At 50.4% G+C, this 16,684-nt stretch overlaps 1 protein-coding gene across 2 annotated transcripts in view; it reads right to left on the bottom strand.

Moving 5' to 3' along the window:
* WNT7A (Wnt family member 7A) overlaps positions 1–16,684 on the bottom strand; it is a 77,935-nt gene that overhangs the window by 42,607 nt on the left and 18,644 nt on the right. For both annotated transcript variants that reach the window (XM_060631877.3, XM_060631876.3), the window contains exon 2: positions 14,421–14,647. In XM_060631877.3, coding sequence (XP_060487860.1) covers positions 14,421–14,517 — 97 coding nt within the window. In that variant the 5' untranslated portion in view covers positions 14,518–14,647. The remainder of the gene's footprint in view (positions 1–14,420; positions 14,648–16,684) is intronic.

Here is a 16,684-nt window from a genome sequence, read left to right as displayed (position 1 = left end):
TACAGAGCCAGGCATGTAGTAAGTGTTCAGTAAATGCCAAGCATCGTTGTTGTTTTTGTTATTATTACCCCCAGGTCCCATTTTGCCTCACTGTGCTCCATAATGCCCCGAAGGACAAGACAGCCTCACCCAGAGGCAAGTGGGTGGGGTTGAGCCAGCCATGTCTGCCTGCCCAGCCAAACTGCAGGTTCACAAGGCGACAGTGACCACATCTGTCTTGCTTCCATTGTTTACAACTCCCCCCCCCCCCCCAATAATGCGTGAGGGATGAATGAAGGAGCAGGTCTGTTTCCAATTTCAACCCCGCCAGGAGCTGGATGACCTTGCACGAGTCACTTAACCTCTCTGCGTCACCATTTCCATACCTGTTCGCGTCACCTACTCTGTAGGAAGAAATATGTCTCACCTAGCACAAAGCTGGTGCTTAAATAAACTGCAGTGAGTATTGCAGAGATTATAATTGATGAAATTACAGGCACACTGTTGGGAGATACAGAAAGAAAACTCCCCTCCCCTCCATTTAGTTTTTTTACATAGCCCTCCTGCCATTTTAGATTGATTTGCTTATTGTCTGTTCCTCACACACCTACCACTCCCATCCCCCCACTGGAATATAATTTCCTTGAAGGTAAGCACTCTGTCATGTTCCCCATTGGGTCCCCAGGGCCTGACACATAGTAGGTACTTGGTAAATTTCATTGCATGAATGAATGAATGAATGAATGAAAGCTTCAAACGGTGGCCAACAACTTTTATTTAGGGCTTATTTGCCAGGCTCCCGGCTAGGCAATTTGGGAAAGTCTGCTCACCTATTCCTTAGGAAAACAACCCCGACTGAAAGGTTCAGAGAAGATCTGACAGGAGGGTGGGGAGCAGTGGTGAACTCAGCCCATTCAGCCTACTTCCTCCAAGGTACCAGCACAGAGTTAGCCAAAAGATGGGGTTTTTGAGGGGGGGTTTGGGTTCAGGGAGAAGGCCTGAAAGTAACATTTGTTGAGCACTTACTATGTGCTAGACCCACACCTGGCTCTCTGTGTCGTGTTTCCCAACTGCCCTATCGGTAGACGTCACTGTCCACAATTTTACAGATGAGGAAACCGACGCTCTGAGAGGTAAAAGTGATTCACTGAGGCCACAACTGGACCCAAGTGTCCTTTCTCAGCCCCACCCACCTCTCTTCCTGGCTCCTCGTTGCATCTGGAAGCCCACGGTTAAGAGATTCTTTTGGCTTAAGGCATGGATGCTTATCAAAATGCCTTTATTTCTGTCAAGAGATGCCATTAGGTTATCAGTTAAAACCTATCAACAAATAATTTATAAGACCCATTCAAGTGAGATGGCTTGCTAAGCTAAGAGCCGGTTTTGATGGCAGGGAGAAGGTAGAAAAGGATTCCAGAATCTTAAAATCTCAGGCTCTCAAGGTGAGAGGCCATGTTACACTGCATCCATCCGTGGGATCTTCCTGCACCCATCCCATGTGAGTAATGCCTTGATTTATCAGTGGGGAAACTGAGGCTCAGAAGAATGACTTGCCCAGACAGAGCCAGGATGCAAACTTCGAGGTCACATGCTATCTCCAACCACTCCAGGGCAATGCCTTACAACCTGGCCATTCTCAGGGCTCCCAGGACAGCCCGTGTCTCAGCTGCTTGGGTGATTTCCTGAAGGCCACCTTGTTTGTGTCTTATGAGGCATCTGCAAGAGTGCATTTAGGGTGTCTGTTTATGACATCCTATGCCCAATGGCATAGTTCATCATAAGCATGGCAAAGTCATAAAATGTTTATTATTTGAGAGGCTCTTTCCTAAGCACTCAATATAGATCAACTCAATCCTGGCAACTGCCCTATGAGGTATGGACCATTACTATCTCCATTTTACATATGGGAAAACTGAGGCCTGGAGAGGTGATGCAACCTGCCAGGACTTAAACTTGGCTCAGCTCCAGAGTCGGACCCACTCTCCTGCCTCCAGGTCATGACACCCACTCAGTCCTCCTGACCCCGACCCAGGCACTTTCCCAGATCTTCCACATGGAGTCACTGAGCAGCACACGCTGGGCTTGGCCACTGCTGACCACGCGCCCTCCAAGAACAGACCCACCCCCCTCTGCCTGGAGAGTCTACCTGTCTCTCCTACCCCTGAGCTGAGGAAGAACCTCCATCAAATCTCCTGGACCAAGCCATGTGCCCTGTGCCATCACTCCACAGATATTTCTTAAGCACCTGTCACGTGCTGGGGCCTGGGGATACCGACAGGAGAGACTCAGACATGGCCTTGCCTTCATAGGGGAACAGACAGCACGATCACATCATTCAGTGGCAGCTGAGGACTCTGAAGAACATAAAACAGGGCAGTGTTGCTAGCCGGGTGCACCGGGGGTGGTGCCTTTAGAGCTCAGAGGAGCCAGCTACGCAGCTCTCTCTGTGAGAAGCCCGTGTGATGACCCTGACACAGAAGAGCCGTTGGCAGAAGCAGGACAGCGGGGGGCACAGGGGAGCCGAAGCTCTCAAGGGCGGTGGCAGGTTCTGCTGGCTCCACCATCCTGCCCTGCACAGAGGCATCCTCAGAATCAGAGAACAGACTCCCAGAGCCGCAGACGTAAATTCCTCCTGGAATGATAGGTTCATGGAGTCCAGGAGACTTGCCCAAGGTCACCAGTGACTCAGCGAGACTAGGGGGACTAGAACGAGGCTCTTCTCCTGGCTCCCAGCATGGGGTCCCCACTCTCACCTCCACCACATCCTCTTTAACTCTCAAGACACCCACATCTCCTGGTAAACTTTCCATCCAGAAGCCCAGGTAACTGGCTTTAGCTCAGAACTTGGATACGATGGAGCTTATCCATCCTTCCTCCTCTCTACTCCTTATTCGGCTGGGGGGACCCTGAGCAAGGGCTCTGCCTCCCCGAATCTCAACTTTCCCATCTGTGAAACGAGAACCACCAGGAGGACACTGCCAAGTTGCCATGAAGAGTAGTGCACCCTCTGTGTAAAGAGCCCAGGCCCTAGGAGGTGCTCAGGCAAGTGTTATCACTGAGGTGAACATGGGGAGCCCGAATGGTGCCCTCCACACAGCCCAGCTCCATAACGATCCCGGTGGGTACAGAGGAAATAAACTGATGACCAAGCCTGCCCGAAAGATTCCATTCCACCGCCCTGTGCAGCCACCGTAAATGGTTTGCACCGGAATATTATCTGGGTGTATTTACGGTATCTTACTGGAAACCACAAAGTGCATTGTATTTTTTTTTCTTTTGCTATTTAAAGCCAATGGGTCAGAGAGTGAGCAATCTGCAGTGACACGGGCTGAAATATATGATGATTTGGAAAATATACAGATGGAAAAAGGTTGCTTTTGCCAGTCCCGTGGCATGGCAGCTCACAGCCCTTCTGGGCTCAGAATGCCACATCTGGCTGTCTCCATCCAGAGGAACTAGAGAGCTTCTCGGTGAACAACTGGAAGAACTGGGGGTGCTGGGACTACATGTCTGGGCTGAGCCTGGCTAAGATAATAGGCCCTTAGAGCTGGAAACTGGGGGAGGGGCATGTGCAGGCCCCCAGTCTCCACCCTTCTCTCCTGCCTCAGTTTCACCTCAGGGTCTCTCTTCTCACTGGGCAAAGCCAGTGCATCCTGCTGACCGTCCACGAAGGGTCAACATCTGCCCCTTCCTGCCTCCATGCCTTTGCACGTGCTGTTCCGTCAGCCTGGACATGGTCTTCTTCCCATCTGCCTGGTGAGAGGCAGGTGTTTTCAAAGCAGGGCCCTGGAGGCGATAAATCTGGTTTCACATTCTGGTTCCACTTCCCAGTGGCAGGACCTTAGATAGTTCATTGACCTCTCAAGGCCTCAGTGTCCTCCTTTGTAAACTGGGAATATAGTCACCTTCTTAAGGTCGCTTGGGTGGTTAAAAAACCAAAGCACATGACAGAATCTGTCAATCCCTTATCCACACCTGGTAAGGGATCAATAACCAGTAGCTCTTACAAGATGCACTGTTGGTTAACCAGCTCCAGTGCCCCCTCTCTGAGGGACCTTCCTGATATGCCCCTCCTTCTGCTTGTGGCCCAGCACCTTAGCTCTCCTTACTTGGTGTTGAATTGAATTCTGTCTCTTCCCACTAGATTGTGGGGAGCTGGATTATTTATCTGCGTAGCCTCCATAGTTGAATGAGTGAATGACAGTGTGTGTAAAAGCGTGTAAGCATGTGAGTGTGTGTGTGTGTGTCTGTCTGTCTACCATATGAAAGCTGGAAAGAGAACATTATAACAAAAGACTCATCTCAAAGAATAGTGTCAGGAGAGCTAAAACCCAGGATGAACTGAGGCTTGCAAAAAAAAAAAAAATGCAAAGGAGACAAAAAGTCCTTTGTTAGCTGCGTTCTAAGCAAGAATAGGGAAAGAATAGGTCTTTCGCTCAGGCAAGATGGCGCATTGTTAAGAAATGGCAGAGAGAAAGTGGAGCTGGCCCGCCCCTTGCTTCTGTCTCTCTCACTCACTGGAAAGGCCTTCGAATCCATCCTTCCAAGCAGTCATTAGCTCACCAGACATGTGCTTTGGTTGTTTTCACAGCCTGAAATGGGTAAAAAGACGGAGCCATTTGTGTGAGGCACGGATTCCCAGACCAGCGGGTCACCCTGCTCTAAAGAGTGCCACAGGAGCAAAAGCCTAGAAATGCATTAAAGTCATCCGGTGTGCAGACACGGGAGGGTGGTACTCCCCTCCCAGGGCCTGGATCCTAGGTCATCTGTGCCCATCCCTGGAAAAATTCCGGCAGGGGAGTACCAAACAGGAGGTCGTGAGTATCTGGAAAAGAATGCAGCCGTCCCGCATGTCGGGAAATCACCATTTCTTTGTTGACAATAATGCTGGGGACAGAGCAAATTTCTATATGTGCTAAGAATGTGATTATCTTCCCACATCCTGTCTCTCCCCTGACACAAGGGAAAGAAATTCTTCTGACAGCTCCCCTCCCAGGCAAAGCACTGGTGGACTGATTCATGCCCACCTCTCTCTCCAGCCTCTTTCTGCCCTCCCTCCCCCACACCCTAGAGTCCAGGGTGCCCGGATCACACTCCGGACCCCCTGGCTCTGGGCTGGGTCACACCTGCAAGCCTCTCCTGATGGCTTCTCCCCTGCCACAGCCTTCCCCCCTCTAGTGTGGACCAGCCCATCACAGATGACCCCTGCAGGCAGCCTTCTGTGCTACAGTCTACCTGCCTGGTGCCCTCTCCTCTCCTATGAGATCCCAGAGCACATTTTCTGCTCTGATGTTGCTGTCTGTCCCCACCAAACTGTGAACACACTGAAGGCAGAGCCATTTCATCAGTCTACCACACAGAAGATTCTAGTAAATATCTGTGGAACCGATAAATGAATGAACGGCGGACACACGGTGGGGCAGGGGGAGCTTGTGGTGTGGGATCCCATGAGCATTTAAATTCTAGAAATTCAACCAAAAGCACCTAAGGGAAAAAGAAATAAAAACACTGTATGCGTGGGAACGTAAATTGGTGTAGCCACTATGGAAAAGAGTATGGAGGTTCCTCAAAAAATTAAAAATAGAATGATCATATGATCCAGCAATCCCACTTCTGGATACATATCCAAAGGAAACAAAATCACTCTCTTGGAAAGATACCTGCACCCTGTGTTCACTGCAGCATTCCTTTCAATAGCCAAGATGTGGAAACAACTTCAGGGTCCATCAATGGATGAATGGACAAAGAAAACGTCATATGTGTGTGTGTGTGTGTGTGTGTGTGTGTGTGTGTGTGTATTTTATGATATATACATAAAATGTGATATATAAATGGGATATATATATATGCATATACGTGCACACACACACATATACATGTGTATATATATATATATATATATATGAGTGGTGTTTCTTGTGGGGTGGGGGGCAGGGGGTGCCTCTGCAGAGCATTCTACCAGATGGTCAGTGAGTCCAAGGTCAGAGATGAGTGGGTCCTCCAGAAAAAGCCTGCTCAAGCTGCTCTCTTGTCTGTAAGACTTTTCAGGGCCTTTAATATGCTGGTGGGCATTCTGGCTCCCCCAAGTAGGGAGCTCCCCAGTTTGTCATCCAGGGAGCCCTCCTATGTTTCTCCAGAGATGCTGGTGAAGGAAGGGAGCAGGTGGACAGTATCATTCTGCTGAACAGATACTGGGAACGCGTCTTTTTGAATCATGCCATGGGGAAGGGGTCTTCCCTAGGCCTTGACCTAATTAGCATGTTTACCCCATTTGAAGCCAATGCAAAGGTGGAAGGGAGAGCCAACAGAATGCCGGGCTAAAACGGATTAAAATGAAAATGTGCGGGAATGAATGTTCAGCCTTGTATTGAGGTCAGAATGAAAAGCATCCACTCACACAACAGAGGGAACAGAGTGCTTCCTGTGTGCAAGGTACCACCGACCTGGGAGTCAGAAGATAAATAAGACCTGGGCCTTGTCCTCAAGGGCTCAGAGCAGCTGCTGGCACATAAGATAGAGAGGAGCTCCGGGGTCATGTGTTTCTTCATGTGTGCCCTGAGCACCTACTGTGTGCCAGGCCCTGGGTGGGGCATCCCAGGAGAAGATGCTTGACAGGTCTGGGTTCCATGGACACCCCCACAGCCAGGGAGAAGATTGATATTGGACACATCTTTGCAAAAGTAAGCAATGTCCCTTCTGAAGGTGGTAAGTGCTGTAAAGACATCAGAACAGATTGACCAATCTCAGGCTGGACAGTCCAGGAAGGCCTCCTGGAAGAGGTGGCATTTGGGTGGAGACCTGCATGATGCTGGAGCAAGCAGGTTACCTGCCATCTCTTGGCAGCTGCTCCCTTTCACCCTTCTCCTCTGCCTCCTCTCCAGAGGGAGCTGAGGGCGGGTGTCTGCACCAGTACCCAGGGAGGTCCCCACATCCTCTGGTGCCTGTCTGTGGTCACCATGCCTTCCATGTACCAGGCGCCATGTCAGAGGCCTCCGTCTGCTTCCTCACAGAGCTGCCTTCTGGCCCAAGGCAGAGATGATAGCAACATCACAACTATGATTTCCGGAGCACATCCTATGTGCCAGGCGCAGTTCTGAATGCTTCGTGGGGACTAAATGATCTCAGCCCATGGGACACAACCTATGGAGCAGACACTATTATCACTGCCGTGGGGTCAAGGTCCACAGCTAGTAAATGGGGAAGCCAGGAAAAGAACCAAGCGGGCAGTCTAGGGGCTGAACTGTTATACAGTGCTGCACAAATGAGCAAATAGGGAATATGCCCTGGAGTAGTGAAGTGATACGAAAAATCTGGCAAGGTAAGGGGCAGATAGGGACAGGTGGTCGACGCTACCCATGGGTGTCCTCAATGGAAGGAAAAAGAGCATCCCAGCAGAGGGGACAAGGCAGGGCAAAGGCGTTGAGGTGAGAGGGGCTTTGGTATGCTTGAGGGTGGAAAGAAAGGCAGAGGGGCTGGAGATGGAGGGGAGAGGGGGTCTGGGTGCAGGTCACAGGGGTCTGTAAAGAACCAGGGGGCCTGCTGGTATTTTATTCCTGGAGGAACAGTAAACCACTACTGGGTTTTGCACAGTGAGTGGGGGGGTGGCTGCCATGATCAGAGCAATGCTGGGAAGATGCTACGCCGGATGGCTGTGCAGCTGGGGAGGCAGGGGTACATGAGGAGGCTGATGTAGCTGTCTGGGCAACAAGTCTCTAAAGATGGAGGTTTTGAACCAGGAGGTGGTGGTGGAGCTGGTGAGAGGTGGACAGACTGGCAGACACAATTCACAGGTAGAGTCAAAATGGCGAGCTTAGATTAGCAATTGCACCGGTAGCCTCTCCCTATTCTTCTCTGCATCTCCTCACTCTGTTGCACCAAGAAAAAAAACCCAGTGCATGCATCCCCAATTCGTTGAGCTCATCTTCGTCTGAGATGGGCATGTGAGCCTCCTGGGAGGGACAAAGGGATACCTTCTGATGGCCCTAATTTACAGGTGCCAGGATTTTAAATCCTGCACAACGTTGCCACGCAACTCCCTCATTCTGCAGATGGGAAGACTGAGATAGGAGAGGTGAGGTACTCTCTCAGAGTCCTCAGCAAGGTAGTGGTGGGGCTGGAATGGAAACCTGGCCATGTGACTTTGATCCCAGTGCTCACTTGGTTGCCACATGGCCCAGCAAGACAAGGTTCTCAAATACGTGGCATCTTCGAGAATCTCAAATCTGGCAGGCTCACACAAGGAGAAGAATATCCCAGCATCAGGGAACTCTCTACCCATCTCAGCTCTGCCACAAAATAGCCATGTGACTTTGGTCAGCCTCCGCCTCACTCAGAGCCTGAGATGAAGGTAGACAGACCTCCTGTTGGGGGGCAGATGAGGCCATACATGAGGAAGGGCTATCGCAGTGCTTGGCCCTCACAGATCTTCAATGAAAAGACAAAAGAGTGAACCCCACATGAGCCACCATAGCCTGGGGTGCTATCTGATCCAGCCTTACTCCCCTGCACCATGACTCAGTACTACTACCACGACAGTCAAACCTGAGGCAAGAACACACAACTGGATGGAAAAATGGGTAAAAAGCATGAACAGGCAACTCCCAGAAGAGTAAACATGTAGAGTCAGTAAATATAGGAAGAGGGTTCACCCGAATTACTTCTCAGGAGAATGCAAATCAAGACGACGGTGAGAAAGCATTTTATACCCAATCCCTAGGCAAAAATGAAGTCTGGATAATTCCAAGTGTTGCAGAGGCTGTGGATCAACACTGCTGGCTGGCAGGAGTGGCACCTGGCACAATCACTGTGGAAATCAGGTTGACATTCATACCTGTGACTAGCAATTCCATTCCTCTGTATGCACCCAAGAGAAACACATGCACATGGGCCCCGGGAGGCGTGAACAGGGAGGCGTGTGGTGGCAATGTGACAATAAATACTTAGAGGCAACCCAGATGTCCCACAACCAAAAGCACAGGAGCATAGATTAGAGTCTATTACCCCAGCTAAAATGAATCAGCAACAGCTAAAGGAACAACGTGGATGGGTTTTATTACTAGTGAGTGAAAAAAATAAATTCCAAAAGATTGCGTATAGGATGATGTCTTTTCTTTATAAAATTAAATAGAACTAAAACCAAATAATTTACTTCTGGGGACTATATCAATATGATAAAACAGACACAAACAAGCAAGGAATGGGAAACCCACGGTTCAGAATAGAGAACGTATGGCTTGGTGGGGAGAGCAGGGGGTGGGGAGAGCAGGGGGCGCACAGGGATGCTCACAGGGGTGGATGTAAATTACCCATTCTTGTTCTAGATGTTGTGTTGGGTGCTGGATTCAAGGGGGGGTTCACTGTATTATTTCAAAAAAGGAAAAGGCTGAAGGGGGAGAGGTGAATGCCTTCTTAAGCCCCCAAGGGCCACACTGGGTAGCAATTGATAAAACCAATGTGGAACCACTATTGTGGCTTCCAATAGTGTAGATTCCAAGAATCCCTGGCATTCAAGACCCCTGAATAGCTGGCCTGCAATCTCATCCGAGACTTCTGACCCCCTGCATCTTGAGGCTGCAGGGCCTTGTCCAAGATCCTCTTAGCAATCCAATGTCCACATCTTTGCCCCACGGTTCTCTCCACCAGGGATCGCATTCACTGGTGAAATTCTTCTTACCCTTGAAGACCCAGAGCAAGGGCCATCTTCACTGTCCAGTCCACTTGTCTCACCTTTCACTGTCCAGTCTCACCTCTGAGCACCCACCACACCATCTGTGCCTTTCCCTAAAGCACGAACCATTCCACAATCTGCTTGCTCGTTGTTATGGGCTGATTTATGTCCTCCCCAAAAGTAATATGTTGCAGCTCTAACCGCCAGTATTTCAGAATATGGCAAGGGGCAAGATGTATTTGGAGGTATGACCGTTAAATCAGTGATTAAGTTAAAATGAGACCATCATGGTGGGTCTTAATCCAATCTGACAGGTGTCCTTGTAGGCAGAGGAGATTAGGACATAGAGACATCAAGGGCCTGCGCACGGGGGAAAGATCATGTGAGGACACAGTAAGACGACAGCCATCTGCAAGCCAAGGAGAGAGGCCTCGGAAGAAATCAAACCTGCTGACACCTTGATCTTAGACTTCCAGGCTGCAGAACTGTGAGAAAAGGAGCATCTGTGTCTAAGCTGCGCAGCCTGTGGTTCTTTGTTACAGCAGCCCCAGCTGGCTGATGGACCCGTGAGCGGTGCCTCTCCCCCAAGAGACGGTCTAGGTGGGGCTCCCACGTCTGGCCAACAAAATCACTGCCGCCCTCGGCCACTATGACTGGTTTGGGATGGACACATGACCAAAAGTCAAGCCCTGTTAGCTGATCCAGTCAGGATGAACCCTAGGACTTTTGTAGGTGCAACCAGAGAAAGGCTAAGGCTCTTCCTTGCAGTTCTAGAACCTGGAAGCTGCAGTGCTGGCACTTGAACAGCTATCTTGCCTCCCCAAGAAGCAGCTGTGGGGTTGGTAGAGGCCAACACCATCTCTGGTTCAAGCCATTCAAAAATTAGCACCATCCCTGACTTTCCAGTGACTTAGGCAGACATAAATTCCCCTTTTCACCTTGAGGCGGCTTGAACTGGGGTTCAGTTTCTAGCATCCCAGTGGCCTTTGTCTGGTTCACATCCCTGGCCCTCTCTTGAGATCTATACAGTAAAATCTGGAACATTCAGAAGGGGAGACAGAGCCATGAAACGCAGAGCTGGGGACCAGAATGGAGGCTGAGGAGGCAGTGGAAGGCGAGCCTTTTGGTCCCGGTCTCAGCATGGGATGGATAACTATGCCAGGGGGTGGCTGCCCACCCCAACGTCAATGTTCCTCTTCCTCCTCAGTCACAGATCCTTAGCTGGTCTCATAGCTACTCTGAATAAAAGACTACACTTCCCAGCTTCCCATGCAGCTAGGTGTGGTTATGTGACTGAGTGCTGGCCAATGAGATGTAAGCAGAAGAAGTATGAAGGGGGTAGGCCAGGAGGCTTCTGGGAAGTCTCTTCAAAGACAACGTTTCCTGCAATCCAGAGTGTGGTCTTCATGGCCAGAGCTCCCAAAATCAAAGACTACACGCTTGATGCCTCACCTACAAGCAGCCTGTTGGCTGGCCATTGACAGGAAGAGGCAACCCCATGAGGGTAAGAGCACTGATGAAGAGCCCAGAAAGATGAAATCTGAGGCTTACTGCTTGGTGTCTTTAAGCAGGATATGTTTATACGTGAGGAAACCAAGGCTCAGAAGGGATGTGACTTCTCAGACCCAAGGGAGGGTCTCATCTTGGCCTCCTTTTCCTCTCCTCCACTGCCACCACCTTACAACTTCCTGGCCAGGGTAATGCCTTTCTAAGTGGCCCTTGAGTCGTTGGCCTCCCTCCATCCTCTGCAACTCACTTCCAAAGCAGATCCCCACAGCTATCACTCAGGCCAGAGCCACTGTCACCTCCTGTCTGGAAGACTAGACCAGACTCCTAACTCCCAGTGGCGCCTCCACGGTTCATTCTGTTCCCAGCAGCTACAGCAATGCTGCTAAATTCAAAGTCGGATCCTGTCATTCTCTTGCCCTCCATTCACTGGAGTAAGACCCAAACCCCTGATGTGGCCTGAGAAATGTCACACTGTCCAGGTTCTGGCTCCTTCTCTGACCTCTGAGACATCCTCTTTCCCCCTTGTTGCTGTACTCCAGCTATACCAGGCCCCTCACTGTTCTTCAAACTGCCAAACACATTCCTGCCTCAGGGCCTTTGCACATGCCATTCACATTGCCTAGCATGCCATTACCCAGAACTGCCATAGCTCAACTCCCTCATGAATCTAGAGGCCTTCTTTGACCAAACAGGCTGGAACAGCAGCCTCCAGCCATAGTGGGCACTCAATAAATAATTTGGTGAGTGTATGAGCTAATGAATGACATAATAAATGAATGAATTTTATAGCCACCCGTTAATGAATCTTCCAGGATTGCTGTTAGGCTGGATCATATGATGTTGCCATTTTTGCAGGCCAAAAATCATTGAATAGTGGCTATTTCATACAGTATGACCTTACTTTGGCAGCTATGTCATTGTTCAAAATTCTCCAATTGCTCCCACTGCCTAGAAATCCAAACTTCTGAGATGGATGCCACACACCTCCTGGCCCTGGCTCCCACTCCCCTTCCAAGCCTGTGAACCTGTTGCCTTAGCATTGCTATACTATCATGGGGTTTTCTTGGGCTCTTCTTATTGTTTGAATTCCCTGAGACCACCCAACGTGCAATGAATTCCCTCAATTCTACAACTCTAGCCAGCGGGGGGCTGCTGGACAGTAGGGGCTCCGTGTACCACAGCCCTCCAATGCACCCCAGCAGGCACTACTATAATGGCAGGTTAAGGGCTGGCTATTCCAAGGCTACAGGCTGTGCTGGCATAAACCCAGTCCCAGGAGACCGTGTCCTTCACTTTTGTTGGCCTTGGACAAGTCCCTTCTGAGCCTGTTTCCTCATCTGTAGCATCTCATATGTCAGCGAAACGCGAGTTTAAAATAATGCCGGAGTCCAGGCCTGGTTCCCAGGAACAGGGGGCTGGAGATGTGAGCAGGAGATGGCAGAAAAACCACAGGTGCCAACAAGACAGGGATTTCAGCGACCTGAATCGGAGTCCCAATTTCGTGTGAGCAGGGGGCAGCCCACACTCTCTCTGGGCCTTAGTTCTCCACCTGAAAAGTCAGCCCTGAGGTAGGGAAGAGGGAGAAGGAAGGGCAAGTGTTGCAAGGCAAAAGTCTAACCATGAAGATGTCAGAAGGGCATACAGGTGGAGAGAGGCTCTGCAAGAGGGGGCCGACATGCCCCCCTGCCAACCTCACTATGATGCTGAGCTCTTTCCTTCTCAGGTATGAGAGTAGCAAGGGCCTACAGAAGATTGTGACACAAGACCTGCTTAGGACCAAGATGATACTGTTCTTCCTTCCAAGAAGGAGGAACGAAACATCCAGCGGTGGATGTGACAGGGGAGCCCCAAGCCTCATGGAGCCGGCGATCTCAGTGGGTGAGGAATGATTCAGACGGTGCCGAGTGCTTGGCCGATGGGCTGCAGCTTCGTAGTGAGAGGGGACTTTAGACACCCGTGATCAAGGGAGGCCCTGGGTGGCCCAGATGCCGGGAGGGAGAGATGCACAGAGAAAAGGGGCCCCGGTGCTGCCTGTGAGAAGGCATCTGAGGCAGAAGGAATGCATGGTGCTGGGGCTCCAGCACAGGACCCGGCGTGGTATGTTTGGGAAACAGAACAAGCCTGGGTGGGCAAGGGGGGAGGGGCAGATGGGGGCAGATGGGGGCGTTTTGAAACGAGAGGAAGCCTCCATGGAGTGTTGAGCAGAGAAATGATGTGATCTGATTTTCATTTACAGAGGAGGACCCTGCCTGCAGGAAGGTCTGCAGGATAGTCAGGGGGCAACAGGATGATGTGGGTGCCCGGGAGCCCAGCTTTGTGACCTGAGAGGGAGGATGTCAGGACACAGAAAAATGGCTGGATCTGGGATGGATCTCATCAGTGTCCACTGAATTTGCTGGTGTTGGGGCTGAGGGAGAGAGAGAACTCAGGGGTGCCTTTAGAGCAGCCCGGCAGGTCGGCTGAACCACTCCAGCCCAAAGACACTTGAGGCTGACTTATTTTCAGGGAAGTTCACAGCTTAGCAGCGAGCCTGCAGAATTCCTGGCCCCCAAGCAAGACACACACCATGACATTTTCCACAAGTGCTATGACCAAACCCCTTTCCACCAGGTTTTTGTCACAGTTGCTTTGAAAACCAAATGTGTGGCCTGACGCTTTGTACGTGTCTGTCTGTATACGTGTGCAGGTGCACGTGCACGCCCGTGTGTGCATGTCCAAGCAACCCACAATCCCCACAAATCGCAGGTTACCAATGCAAATGCACACAGTGGCCTGGTGGGTCACGTAAGGGGACTGGGTGGTAATAGGGAGTGGTAGGGACCGTGGCAGTGACTGGCCTGCCCCGGCTCCACTTGAAGAAGCTGCATTCTCAGTCTGACCCCATTATAACTATGTACACACATGTATAAGTCATCAGATCTGCTGATTTTTTAAAAGAAGACAGAAATTCATATTTCTAGGCAAAACAGTTTTTTTTTTTTTTTTTAATTGGTCTTCAATTTAACGGAACAGCAGAGTGCTATATCAGCCAGTTAGCATTCAGGCCACTGGTTGCTGTTTTTCAACTTTGCCATAAATGATTGGGGTGATCTGGATTCAAATTAGGAAGCCAACCCTCACGAGGAGATCTGAATTCAAGTCATGATCCCATATTAGGGAGCATTCCCACACGGGGCAGGTGAGAGGGTCCTAGAGGGCTCCCGGAGGGACTGTGGTCTCCCACAGCCTGTGAGACCTTGCCTGAGGTGTCTGGGTGAGCACATACCCACTTTGAGCTCCTTCCCGAAGACGGTGCGCTCTCCCAGTGCAGAGCAGTTCCAGCGGCCATTGCGGAACTGAAACTGACACTCGTCCAGGCCCATTTGTGAGCCTTCTCCTATGACGATGATGGCGTCGGGACGGCTCTGGCAGATCGCCCGCTGTCTGGGAGCCAGGCCTGGGATCTTGTTACAGATGATGCTCGCGCCCAGAGCTACCACCGAGGAGAAGCCACTGGAACAGGGGACACAGAGAGAAGGAGTGTTAGGCCAGCAAGGTGGAGGGCACGGCTTGCAAGCCCTCCCAGTGTGTCTGGCCCTGGCCACCGCCTCCCACTGCTCCCAGCAAGGGTCCCAACTTTTTGACACTGCACCCCCAACCCACATTTATTCATTTTTTTATTCCCTATTGGCACTTTTGAAATATATATATATATATATATATATATATATATATACACACAATATCAGTGAGGCTTGATTTCCTTTTAAGATATACACACACAAAGACGATGTATGTCACAAACATAATGTGCACAAAAGAAGTTGCCCTTGTATTTATGGTTTGGTTCAATTGAGATGAAATTTAAAATCATGCAAAATACAACCTAATATTGTCTAGGAATCATCTCTATGTGGTAAAACTGCAAAGTCAAGCCAGGGAATGGTAACTATAAAGTTTCAGGCAGCAGGTTGTCCATACACAGACATTCATTTAAAAAACGGGGCGCCTGGGTGGCTCAGTCAGTTAAGCATCCAACTTCAGCTCAGGTCATGATTTCATGGTCCATGGGTTCAAGCCCCGTGTCAGGCTCTGTGCTGACAGCTCGGAGCCTGGAGCCTGCTTTGGATTCTGTGTCTCCCTCTCTCTCTGCCCCTTCCCTTCCCTCTCTCTCTCTCTCAAAAATAAATAAACATTAAAAAAAATGTTTTTTAATTAAAAAAACCCCACCCAACTGCTTGTACATGTTATATATACTCTCTGGTATGTATGTATGTGTTCTATTACAAACAAAATCTTTAAAAAGTAATTGTAAATAGAAGTTCTATTTACATAGAACTTCATGCCAACAGAGCATGTGTATCCCATTCTAGGCATGACCCACCTAGAGGATGCCTATGACAGAACCGTCTACAGTTCCTATGTTCCTGACTCATTCTCTACACAGATACGTCTTGGACCCCTATCAAGTGCCAGGCACCATGCTGGGACAGAGGCAACAGCCTGCCCTCCAGGAGCTATGGAAGGGACTACACCCATTTCACAAATGAATAAAACAGACCATTGCAGACAGTGGTGGGCACTATGAGGAAAGTAAATGAAGACACTGTGATGGCATTTGGGGGGGTGGTTGGGAGGGAAGAGAGAGGGCCCACTTTAGCTGGGGTGGTCAAGGAGGGCCTCCCTGGGGAGGAGCAGAGCAGCAGGGCCTGAATGGCCAGAAGCCAGCCATGGAAGAGTAATCTGGGCAGAGGGAATGGCAAACACAAAGTTCTGGGAGGGGAGCAAGCTTGTTGGGATGGCTAATGAACAGAAAGAACCCACAGAGGCTGTTGCCTCAGGCTCAGGGAAGGGGAGGGTCTGGGGAGAGGATCTGGTAGAGAGTAGAATTTTCTCAGGTGCATCAGGATGCACTGAAAGGCTGAAAGCAGGGAAACCCACAGGATCCCCTCCCTCCAGCCCCACGGGGGCGGGGGTGGGGAGGAATGCAGGATGCCAGGGCAGGAGAAGGGAGAACAGACAGACGGGTAAGAGGGGTGGTGGCTTAGCCTTGGCAGCAGTGGGGGAGGCTGCAGATGGGGCTGACCAAACTTGCTGATGGACTGATTGAAGGCAGAGCTGAGGGGAGGGATGGGGTAGGGTCTGAGGGAAAGACAGGCGTCAGTGTGACTCTTGGGTGTCTGGCCTGAGAGTGGGGCCATTTCCTAATACCAAGATAACCCCAGACAAGCTCCAGTGGTAACCCTGCGATGGTGCAGGTAGCCCTCCCTTTACACAAAGATGGTCCGCACTCTGAAGCTTTTAAAGAGAAGACCTCACCCCTGATGCCTCACTCTGGTTATAATAATAAGAGCTTCCATTTATTGAAGGTCACTGCCAGCCCTGGGCGAAGTGCCTCACACTTTCCATCCTGGGGCTCAGCTACAGGAAGTTGTTCTGGAATTGGAATTTCTTAAAGCGAGGCTCTGTGTACCAGTGGCCCAGGAGATGAGGTGATCCCACTCCTTTCCAAGCACATAACAGACCACTCCTGCCCTCTTTCCCTTCATT

This window comes from Panthera onca, chromosome A2 (genome assembly GCF_046562875.1).
Source record: "Panthera onca isolate mPanOnc1 chromosome A2, mPanOnc1 haplotype 2, whole genome shotgun sequence".
Lineage (NCBI taxonomy): Eukaryota > Metazoa > Chordata > Mammalia > Carnivora > Felidae > Panthera > Panthera onca.
The sequence above is the reverse complement of the archived record's forward strand: the minus strand, read 5'-3'. Positions and strand labels throughout refer to the sequence as shown.